This window comes from Spermophilus citellus, assembly GCF_964194105.1.
Source record: "Spermophilus citellus genome assembly, chromosome: 3".
NCBI lineage: Eukaryota > Metazoa > Chordata > Mammalia > Rodentia > Sciuridae > Spermophilus > Spermophilus citellus.
Window position 1 is genome coordinate 166,660,751 of NC_138184.1, and position 12,965 is coordinate 166,673,715.

The following is a 12,965-nucleotide window of genomic DNA, read 5'->3' on the forward strand; positions in this document are numbered from 1 at the left end:
ATTAGCAATGTAAACCACTCAGATACTCAAGGTACTAAGAATATGGCAATTTAATGTTAAAAGTAATTATAAAATACCAATGATTAAAACAATATGCTTTAACTAAATTCATATGGATAGGAATTTTAGCAAAACATTAAATCAGAATAGCCAGTGAAGATCTCTGAGTGACACCACTTTTGTCTTGAATTTATACCATTGCTTTCTGTTCATATGACAGGCCTTAGTTACATGGTGATTATCACCGCTTTATAGTTTACCAAGCATTACATTACATTAGGAAAGTGAAGCACTTTATAATGACAAAATAGAGTAAGTATATTATACCTTTTATCCTTTTACTTCGATTTCAAATCACTTGAAAATGAGTGTACTTTCAGTTTTCTAATAGACGAAAGCTGTATTTCTGGTATATTAAAAGTTTCTGACTGACTTACATTAGGACATGGCCTGATGGGAATGCTCAGGACACCTGCATATGTTTTTCAGAATTCGTGTGACAAAATAGAACTGTGCTGTAGCTATTTGTATCTGTATTGTCTTTAAGAAAGCCATACTCTGAATGAAAATATCTTAAGGCTTGGCTTAATTCAGTAATGGTTTTCTTTTTTTTTTTTTTTTTTTTTAAAGAGAGAGTGAGAGAGTGAGAGAGGAGAGAGAGAGAGAGAGAGAATTTTTAATATTTATTTTTTAGTTCTTGGCGGACACAACATCCTTGTTGGTATGTGGTGCTGAGGATCGAACCTGGGCCGCACGCATGCCAGGCGAGCGCGCTACCGCTTGAGCCACATCCCCAGCCCTCAGTAATGGTTTTCAAAGCTGCAGCACAGGTGATGACTGGTTTTCTGTAGGTATTGTGGAGATGCTTGCTTCAGGGACAGTTCAACACAGGACTGGAACTTTTAGTATTTGACATAAAGGATCAAATAAGTTTCTTTCCAATGACTTGTGTACAAAATCATTATATAAAGATCTACTTAAATATGAAATTAAGGAGCGAATTGATATGGGTTGATCATACACATGAAAAGCCAATGAGGGCTGGTGTTGTGACTCAGTGTTAGAGCGCTTGCCTAGCATGTGTGAGGCACTGGGTTTGATCCTTAGCACCACATAAAAATAAATATAATAAAGGTATTGTGTACACCTATAACTAAAAAAAAGTAAATAAATACATAACACATCCTAATGTTTTATATAAACTTTTACTGAGGTTAAAGAATTGACATTAGTCTTTACAATTTTTAATCAGCAAATAAGAAATATGGTGGTTTAGAGATTTCAAAACAGTCACAGATATTAAGTAACATTGTCTGAAGATACTGGAAGCTGAAATAAGTAATGAAACAGATCTTTAGTAATATTCTACAACAGTAAGTGGTTTTTGTCTTTAAATAAAGCTAAGCTCCTAGAAAGAGTATGCCAATCTGAAAAGCAATTTGAAATTGACCTTCTCAAGAGACAATGTAACATATGAATGCAATAATATTTGTAGGTCCATTACCCCCTGTGTCTTATAAAATTGGTACACATCAAATGGTAATAATTAGAAAGTAGATACATGTATAGCCTTTATTTCTTATATTAGAAATGGTATCATGTAGGAAAAAGTACAACATGAATTTCTGTAATTTTATCAGTCTAACATCATCTGTTTCTTGTGTGATCATTTGTCAAGAATTCTTATTTATGAATGGTTTTCAGTTTTTATTTGCAAAAACTTTAACTTGACAGTTTGTCAAGAAAGTAGACACACTTTTCTTTCACTCTCAGGATTCTGCTTAAATAGTTTTGGAGTCGTTGCTAGGAAACTGTATGTCTGAATACCACCTCAGTTGATTTGGTGCAGGTGGCTTTGGTTTACAGGCTGAAGAGCAAAGAGATGGAAATGTTTCAGACAGCAGATTAGAATATTCTGAGGAAAAGATGACAAACAGTTTGAGCTGTTGAATTCTATTTGCTCAATTGCATGAGGAAATGTGATTTGTGTTAAAAATAATGTTATTTTGTTAATTCAAAATCAGGTTGATATTTATGCACAATTGGTTCTTAAATTCGACCTGTACGTGTAAAGTTCTATTCTGGTAGGTAGAAATGTATTTGGCCCATGCCAAGAGTTAGGAGATGATAGGCTATATCCAATAATGACTTTTGATTAATTGATTGTTAAAAGGAAATTACTATAAAATGTAATATTATTTGAATAAATTCATGATAAAATTATAATTTTGAAGACACCAAACTTAAAAAAAATAATTTTTTTAACATACAGATTCCTCCCCATCTCTACCCCTCAAACATGGAGATTGCCCTGGGACATCTCTATTTCATTTTTTTCCTCTCTTTTTGTTTTATATTTTGATTTGCTTTCTCATTTATGGTGAGCATAGTGAATTGTTAGTATCTAGATATTTTTGCCTATTTTTACAACTCTAGTAGTCTGTTTGTACTCTTTTTAAAAAGTCACTGTTTCATTGGTTTAGAAAACAATGACCCACCTTCTTCTTATACCAAAAAAAAAAAAGCAACCAGACATTGCCAAATTTTCATCTGCATAATTACACTGAAGCAGATACATTATAGTCAATCTGTTCATTTCTATTTTATTTGCAGATTCAAGAATGGCTTTGTTTAAATTGCCAAACCCAGAGAGCAATATCAGGACAGCTAGGAGACATGGGCAAAACACCAACTATACCAGCAGGATCCAAAGCCTCTCCAGTACCTGTCCCTGCAGAACCACCATCTCAGAAAACAGCAGTGCCTGCCCAAGTAAAAGTAAAAAAGAAGGAACCAGAAGTAAAAGCTGAAGCTGAAAAACTTATTCCAGAAAAAGCAAAAGAAATACCTTCAATTGATAAAATTCCGCCTAAGGGAACCACAGATCAAAAACAAGAAGAGAGTAAACTAAAGAAAGATGTTGTCTCAACCCTTCAAGAAAAAAAGCTACCTTCCAAAGAAGAAAAACCCCTCTCAGAAGAAAAAGTATTAATCTCCGAGGAAAAGCAGCCAACCTCTGAAGACAATAAGTTACCCCCAGAAGCAAAATCATTGGTTGTAGAAGAGAAAGACAAACATGAGGTACTCAAAGCTGAAGGACAGACTGCTGAAGAAACACATGAAAGCAGAGTGTCTCCAGAGGCAGTCCAAGAAGAAAAGCAACCACAGGCCCAAATGGAAGATTTGCCACCTGGTACACAGAGTTTGCCCAAGGAAGAAGTTAAAATAACTGCAAAAATGAAAGAACAGCCACAAGCAGCAGGCATCACAAAATCTGATCAGGTGGAACCTGGGAAAGAAAAAACAGTAAGTTATATTTTTCTAACTTTGCTTAGTCTCCTGTGTTTATATACATATACCAATTATTTACAAAATGCACTAATTTTTACTAAATACACAAATTATTCAATGATAATTACAGACCTGAAGGCCTTTACGCAGTGCATTATATTTTCAGAGAAGTGTAATAATTTTTTGCTGAAATTTACTTTAACTTTAGATAGTTTAATCAAATTTACATAAAATATAATTATGATTTGTTTTTCTATCTCATGTCTATCAAATAACTTATCTAAATTATATAGAGTGATAAATTTCCTATAGTTTTAAGTTACTCCCTTTCTTCACAATAGACATGTCAATATTTCCTTTTAATGTAAAATTATGTGTTTTTATATGTTTCTATTCATTTAGTCACTTTGTTTTCAAAAGGCTACAAGTTTCTTCCCACTTTGAAAGCCTTATAAGGTATGGTCATCCATAAAATGATTGCCAAAAGTACAAAAGAGTTGTGGCTAAAATCCAGAATAAAAACAATTATTCATAAAGTAGTTTATTTTAGTATTTAACCACAATTTTAACATTATGTATTGTTCAGTGTATCTAATATTGAGGATTTATTTATAATCCAAGTACAATCTGGAATAATATATATTCTTCAGCAGAAACTTTTAAGAGTACCTCACTTTAAGTAGTATTTGCACAAACAATTGTATCATTTTTAAAGTAGCTCTAATGTTTGTAGAGCTACAAAAGATCTTACACCATCTAATGGAATAATTTAATTCACAGTTAACAGCAGTGATATATAAATTATTTTATCAGTACTAAAGCCCCAAGTAGAAATTATAGTCTATTACAACCCTGATTTAATTTTTTTTTAGTCTATAGTTTGAATACATGACTGCTAACCCTAACCCTTCTCTAATATATGATGCACTGCACATTAACTAAATGAATCCTGGTTTTCTTGTGTTATATAAATAAGTGTTATCAGAGCCAAAAATAAAAGCAGATTTAGTAGATTCTCCATTATAATGACTAGCTCTAGCCATCACTTCCCAATGCTTTTATTAGCAAACTATTTTGCAGAATTTAATGTTTTATATTGATTCCCACTTTTGTAAACTCTCCATAGTTTTCATGAGCTCTTTTTTTTTTTTTTTTCACTTTTCTCTCTAAGAAGTCTGGTGAATTCTAAAATGATAAATTGACTATCTCTATGATTTTTCTTTTGCCCATCCCAAAACAATGACGTTTTTCTTTGGGTTCTGTCTTCTTTCTCCCAGGAGAGCCACATGAACACTTCTCACATTTACTCCCTTTCTTCACAATAGACATGTCAGTATTACTCATTCTCCTTCTGCCTCTGAGTGTTAGAACTTCATTTTCAAGTAACATGTAGATAGTTCCCTTCAAAACCTCACTATAAACTCAAATTCATTATGTCAGAGTCTTACTTACTTTTCTATAGAAACATTTTCTCCTTCCAGCATTCTAATAATGGCACCATTACTCACTTACCACCTGCTTTCCAGTGCTAATCTGTTGAGTGATCTGAGTTCTTCTTACCTTCCCTTTGTTCTCTACATGGAAGGTATTACACTCCCCTCCTAATCCTAAGGACACTATCCTACTTACTGCTTTTGTTGGCCTTTGTCAATGACTTGGGTAATCTGATTACTGATCACCATGACTCCTCTTTCTCACTTCTCTAGTATGTAGTTTTCAAATAAGTTGTTTTCAGGGTTAACAATTTAAGTACATCACTCAACTATTCCCAATGATTCTATGTTGAATTTTAAGCATAACTTAAGAAATACTTGAGATATTTTGAAGTACACTAATTTTGCTTCCATTCTACACATTTAGCATTTTCTCTTTATTATTATCAATGCAACCTCAATATGCATGTACAAGTTGAGTAGCTATAATCCAAAATTCCAAAATCTAAAATGTTCCAAAATATGTGAGTTCAGACTCAGTGATGCTACAAATAGAAAATTTCACATCTGATCTCATGTGTGGGTCTTAATCAAAATGCAAAGACATTAAATATATTGTGCAAAATCACCTTCGGGCAATGCACTTAAGTGTATATGAAACATAAGTGTATTTTATGTTTAGTCTTAGGTACTACACCCAAGGTATTTCATTGTGTATATGCAGATATTCCAAAATCCAAAAAATCTGAAGTCCAAAATACTACTTGACTCCAGCATTTTGTGTAATAGATATTCAACCTGTATTAATTTATTCATAAATTGAATATCTGCACTATTTTACTACTATGTTGTAAAGCATTCACAATGAATAGAAAATAAGTCAGTGAAATAAAATAAAATCATCATTATCATATTTATTTAAATATATGTATGTTTTCACATTAAAATGTTATTAAAAATAATATATATTTTAAAAACTTTGAATACGTATTAATATTTTTTTAAAATCCTGGTCTAAAGTTTTATGTTAGAATTATTTGAAATCCAACTTCACAGTTAAATTGTAGTATAAACTATTTTGACTGTACATAGCAGAAAATGGATAATTTTCACAAAAATATTCCATAAATGGAAGAAGTAACCCCAATTTTTTAAACACCAAATCTTTCTACCTGATTCCCATGTATAGCTTTGGACAGCAGTTCCGGAAACAATTGTGAAAAATCCACATATAAATGTTATTCTTCACTGATTCTCATCATTGTTAACTAACAGAAAGTGTGTTTTTAAAAAATTTTATTTTTAACAAATGGCTTTCAAAACTACTCTAGAGTTCTTCATTTTGGAGATTTTTAAGCTGATTAAAATATTATGTTTTAAAATTTATTGAATAAGTAGATATGACAGCTTTTAAAAGTGGAATGTCATTTTATGTAGCATAATAACATGATGATTTCAAAATATTTATCTTCAAAGAGCTGTTTCTACATCACAGTTTTCTCATAGAGATAGATAATATTTGCATAATATACCTAAATATGTAACAGGCAGCATTTTCTGGTAACCAATATTTATTTTCTTCCTACATAGCTAATAAGTAGCACATTGCCAATAACAATTTGTCATCACCAAAAAGTTGGACAACTATGGAATTCTTCTCTTTTTATTTGAATTAATTAAATCTTTATATTCTGCTACTTTTAAATTAATTTAATGAATTTAAATAAGTAATTTAATTAAATTAGTAATTAAATTAGTAATTTAGTGAAGTTCTGTGAGTAAAATATTTTCATAGTTATTTTCCATCTCAGCACAAAGTTTTAAAATACCTTCAAAACACAAAGAAAGATCTCATTGGTATAAAATGTATTACTTTAGTAACATTCCGAGGTACTATACAATCCTAGCTTATTTATAACAGATACAGTAAATGAATTTCACATATGCTGCTATTTACGTAACCTTTGCAACTCTTATTGTTTAAAAAAAGAATAATTCAAATAAGTGAAGCCACTCTTCAATATTTAATTTGCAAAGTTTTGATATTAAAATGTTTAATATATATATACATAAATGTGAAATTCACTGTGATATATTCATGTATGTACAAAGAATAGTTTGATCAGTTTCATTCTACTGTTTCTCCCTTTTCCCATCCCTCTTCCCGCCCCTTCAGTCCCTTGGCTCTACTCCACTGATTTCTAATTTCATGGGATTCCCTAACCCCCTTTTTTCCCCTAGAAAATAATTTGGTCTAGCTTTTGCATATGAGAGAAAATATTGAACACTTGAATTTCTGCTTCTGAATTATTTTCTGTAGGGTGATGTTCTGCAGTTCCATACCATTAACCAGCAAATGCCAATATTTCTTCATTTTTTATTGCTGAGTGAAACTCCATTGTATGTATATATAAACTCACACAATGGAGTTTATATATACACACACATATATTTATATGTATACATATATAAAACTTTCTTTATCCATTCATCCATTCACAAGCATTTGGGCTGGCTCTGTAACTTAATTGTTGTGAATTGTGGTGCTAGAAATTTTGATGTGGCTGTATCACTATAGTATGCTGATTTTAGGTCTGGATATATATAAAGGAGTAGGATAGCTGGGTCATATGGTGGCTCCATTCCTAGTTTTTTTGGAGAATCTCTATACTGTTTTTCACTAATTAAAAAAAGGAAAAAAAAACTATAAATAAAATCCCAGTATAATAGAGGAAAGTGAAATGGGGAAAAAGGACATAAAGGAAAGGGGAAATACTGGGGAATAAATTGGAGCAAATTAAATTCCATGTTTGCCTAATAATGTCAAAATGAACCCCAATAATATGTTAACCCCAATATTATGTTTTAAATTCAGTTTTGTCAAATTTTGTAAATTATTGAAATACTTACTTGCTGAAATTATAAAGTTACATGATGGTTTCTCAGTAAACTGACTATAACTCCAAAGCATGTGATATGTTTAGGGTAAGGTTTGTTATTTACAACAATTGAAGTAGATATAGATTTCAAATAGTACTCCTGAAAACTATTTAGCTAACTTCATATCAGATCTAATTTATCACTGTTTTTACCATGTTGTTTTACAAGCCAATTGAAAGCTTATAATAATATGAAAAGTGTTAGCTTCCTCAGTAACATGTGTTTCTTACATTATTAGTTTATTCAATAGTGATTCTTTTGCAGGGCTGTTTTGCCTACCACTTACTCATGATAGTTTAGTTGAAACAGGTATTATAAGCCACAACTCTGTTTAAACCATAAATTGTAATATAATATTATATTAAAGGAAGCAGTTAATATAAAGTTTGAACAAAGGAAGTGATTGCCTTACTGTAACTTCTCCTCATAGCAGAACTTCCAGTTTTCTGCCAGGATTTCCATAGATCATGTGACCAACTGACAAGAAGTGAAAGAATACTGGTATCAATCTATTTAAAATATTAATAAAACTTAATTTACTTTCTACTTTGTCTTTAAAACATAGAGTAAGGATCCTAATGATTTCTTCTCATTTCCCACTGGGTGATTTTACATAGCTGGAAGGATGTCTGCACCCTGTGGTGAGATTCCTGTTTAAGTGGCTTGATTTTCTCAATGCTCTGGATTCTGGCTCCAATATAGCTTTCAAGCAACCCTCAGCATTCTGCATAAGTGAGAAATCAAACACCAAACAAATGCGCCTCTGCAATTCCTGAACATAGACTGCTTTCTCCCATCTGAGCCTGCAGTTGGTTTCTTTCTATGTACCATGTAACACCTTCATTTCAACCCTATCAGAAAATCCCACCTGGGCCTCTAGGCCACTTTGGTGGCAACTATTTCATGAATCTTTTCTTCTTTTCCCAGTTTCAGTCCCTCCTCCTGCTGCTGAACTCCCTATATTGATTAGTTTCTTAATTAGTTTTTGTCTAAAATCAAAACAGTACCTTTAATTTACCTCTTACTATATTCTGGGCTTTGTGTTAAGTCCTTTCTCTTTCAGTTAATCTACACAACTGTTGATAAGGCACATATTATGATAGTTGTATTAAAGATGAGAAAACTGGATTTCTATGCCCCAAATCACACAGCTGGAAGGCAGCAGTCTTGGATTATAGTCTACATGTGATTATAAAGGTTGTGCTCACAGCCACTGCACAAAATGTCTTTCTTCTGTGACAATTTTAGCATCCTGCCATTTCATTATTAAATTATGTCTCTTTTAGCAATTCCCACTGCAGTCTTACTTTGTGTAGTTTTTATTTTTTGTATTTATTGATTGATTTGTTACTAATGTCATTCACGTTATTATTGTATGTTGTTTCATTGTGTTGTTACATCATTTTGTTTCTTCATTCAAGCTTTTAAATGTGTTTGTCAGGTAAAATATAAATTAACCCTGAAATATAATAATGAATTTGAAAAGTATACCTTTTTACCTTTTTTAAAAAGTAATGTTGCTACAAAAAAATCTGTCTTTTGACCTATATACTTAAACAGAATACTATTGAAGTCTATATTTGATATGTTACACTGGAACAAGATAGCCCTCTTGATCAAAAGTGAATTGTGAACAGGCTTTAGCATGTACTTTCTGTTTAAAATAACTGAAAGTTATTATTCAAGTTAAATACAGCTATTGTATAGTCATATTTCATGGGGGTGAAAATTAATCACATTTTCTGTAGTGACAAAAACTCCTGTATCACAGTGCTTGAGTGGAATTATTCTATCCTTTGCTCAGACCCTGTAAGTTTTCTAGATATAATATAGTTTGGAGTGTTTCAAGCACTCAGATCAGGAATACATGTTTACATAAACTTTGTATAATAATTAAAGATCATTTGTTGCTTATTTAATGTTGCCCAATAAAACTAAATGACTTTGGGAAAATTAACCAAACACTTATTGTGGCCTTTTCTTTGCATACATTTGTAAATAACCTAGAATTCAGTTCCTATTCCCAACAATATTCTATATGCCTTCAATGGGGAAAGCTAAAAGCTTCAACAGTTATGGACAGGCCACAGCCAGATTTGATACTGAATGTGTTTTGGCACATTCTTCAGTACTAGTAAATGCTTGAAGATATGCTACTATCAGAAGAGTTTCAAATGAGGCTTAATTTATCACTACTTTCCTCTCAGTGGTCTCTCATTCAATAAATGGTGGTGGCATGTTGGAGGGAAAATCTTTACTTTCTGTTTTTAGTTATTAAACTTAAAAAAATGAACCCTAGCCTTTAGAATTTTCAAGTAATTGTTTTATATTCACAGAATAGAAAGACTTAAGTAGTCATAATTCTGTATATGGGAAAATGCAATGTATAGTAAAAATAAAAGTGATTGTAATAGAATATAATGCTAAATACATAAAAAATACATAGAAAATGTTTTAAAAATACATAGAAAATGTTTTTCTCAGGGAAAATGAAAAATGATGTTGCTATTTTTAAAAGTATGTTTAAATTATACCTATTCTCACTGCCTGAATCGAAGATGGCAAAAATTTTATGCAAAAGGAACATATGAATTATATGAATTTATAAGGCACAGATTATTCTAAATTGTATTACATGTAAAATGTGAAACACTTAATAAAAGTGCCAATTTCCTGAATATTAAAATGAGGAAAATGGATATTTGTTTTAAATCAGTGATATTCATACACACATATATATGTATAAATGTATTACATTTTAAATGTATAACTTATCAAAAACAATTCAAATAAATTCCTGTCATTAATTATTATGTTACTAAATAACTTCATATTCTTTAAAATAAGTACACCCTCACATACTTTTGAAGCAACTGAGAAGAAAATTCCCAATCTTTTAGTCCTATGGAGTTTAGGAGAAAATGAGCTGAATTATGCCACCTTCAAATCCTTTGATCATATTCTTCTAGTTTATAGAACTTCAGACACTTGTTTGAAGGTGGGTAATTAGAGAAAACAGCTCCATCTTACACATCATCTTTTGCATTCTTCTCTGTTTCATCTACTATTTTGCATTGGATTTAATTTCCCCCATTAGACGATGTTATTAATGAAGTAGTGTTAAGCAATATAGATGAGTTAAAAGCAATATAGACTGCATGGGTGCAGATTGCACTCTTGTTCTAACCTAGAACTCTTACAAAACCAAGTAAGTAGTACCGGAAGAACGAAATGGATGGACAATGGATAATTGCTTTAGTATGCCAATCTCTGTGTATAAACAACTTTTTAAAAATGATTGTTTACAGTTGTAAAGATGAATGTGTAGGTTCCTTAAATCCAGGCAACAGACCTGGCTAGTGTCTGCTGATGACTCACAAGCTAACAGTTTAATGAAGTAGAAGGACACTCTATTAGGAGATTTCATACCTAAAGCTAGTTAGTGTGAAGAAAATTGACACTATTAATTTTTTGACATGTTCTGGTATAAAAAGTAAATGACCTATTTTCATTCTGAATATTTCAGCCTATCACCTTTTGTTCAACTAATTTGACTTCCTTATTAACCACTTCTGACATTTTGTCTTAGACCCAGAAACCTGTAGAGCAAAAATTTTACAGACTTGTCACCTTATAATGTTAAATAGGAAGATATCATTAAGTAAATAAAAATAATCATAGAATTACCACCTCAGGCAAATATGAATTGGATCTTGTGAAGAGTATATAGAGGAAAGAGACCAGGACCAGGAGGATAAATGGATAGAACACAGTGCTGAGAAAGAAGGAAAGAATGGACATATAAAAAGTGACCTAAGGGGCTGGTAGAGTGGATATTTTGAAATTCATGTCAGTTTTATCTAATATCTGTGATTTCCTTTGTTATCTATGTATATCTGGTCTAAATCTTATTTTTGTTAAATGTTTGTGGATGTTTTAGTCAGCTTTTTCATTGGTGTGATTAAAAGACCTGACAAAAACAATTTTAGAGGAGGAGAAGTTTATTAGGAGCTCACAGTTTCAGAGGTCTCAGTCCATAGACAGCTGGCTCCATGGGGCTTGAGGTGAGGCAGAACAATACCAAGGGAGAGTGTGGTGGAGGAAATCAGATCATATGATGATCAGGAGGCAGAGAGAAAGTCTCCATTTGTCAGATACAAAATATATACCTCAAAGGCACACCCAGTTACCTACCTCCTCCAGCTACACTCTACTTACCTTTAGTTACCACTCAGTTAATCCCATAAGGGATTAATGATTAATTCAGGATAGGATTAAGGCTCTCAAAACCCAATCACTTCTCCTCTAAACCTTCTGCATTGTCTCACACATGAACTTTTAGGGGACATATCACATTCAAACCATAACAGTAGAGTCTCAGAACCTATGGGATAAAACTATAATTTCTCTTCTATTATTCTGAATGAATTGTCATAAATAATAGTTCCTTTCATTCATCACAATGTGTATATTGACTTGTTATATTTTGCAATATATGTAGATATAAAATTAAGAATATAAATGAACCATCAAAATTTGATTATGGAAGATCATATTCTTGTCATGTTTTCCTCCAAGAGCTTAGGTACCCTACTTTCAGAGTAATGTTATTTACTGAATCAGTGAAGGATCAATGACACTAACTAAAGCAGTCTAGAAAGCATATTGGAGTAAAAAAAATTGTGCTATGACATTTTGTGAAATGTGATGAGATAGGAATGTCCCTGAACTATGACCACATAGAAACCTTTTGTTAGAAGGTTGCTTCACTTTTGCTTGCTTCTTCAATGTGTGGCTCCTAAAATAAAGGAATTAAAGTGAGTTGGGTGCTCAATAGCACTGCTGTAATAGTCTCACTGCTCCAGATAAGCATTTTATGCTTAGAAAGACATTGGAAATGATCCAGGAAGAGTTAAAATTGCTTTCTGCACTAATGTTATTAAGAATATGTTAGACTACATTTATGAATTGAATCATTTTATAAATTCTGCAAAACCTTTTACCCAGGATATGTTGCTCAGGATATGTTGTTAATATACAATAAAGGTATATATTGATGAAACTGAATGTAAAACGAGTATTAAGCCAGCAGTATTTATATTTGATAACTCTATAGCTAGAAGGTGAAGGAGAAGGAAATAGAGGGAGGTGGAAGAGAGAGGCAGGTCGGAGAGAAAGAAAAGGTGTTTCATATGTCTGTTAGTATATCCTGATGTGTGTTCTTCTGAGCTATGGGCATGTAAGAAGAGCCTACATCCACAATCCTACTAAGAGTGTCTGGATAGTTCACAATGCAGACAT

General features: G+C 31.9%; 1 protein-coding gene across 1 annotated transcript in view; it reads left to right on the forward strand.

Annotated features, from left to right (window-relative positions):
• PCLO (piccolo presynaptic cytomatrix protein) overlaps positions 1-12,965 on the forward strand; it is a gene marked incomplete at both ends in the record, with an annotated part of 403,276 nt that overhangs the window by 190,583 nt on the left and 199,728 nt on the right. Inside the window, one exon of the mRNA XM_081287316.1 lies at positions 2,614-3,306. Coding sequence (XP_081143442.1) covers positions 2,614-3,306 — 693 coding nt within the window. The remainder of the gene's footprint in view (positions 1-2,613; positions 3,307-12,965) is intronic.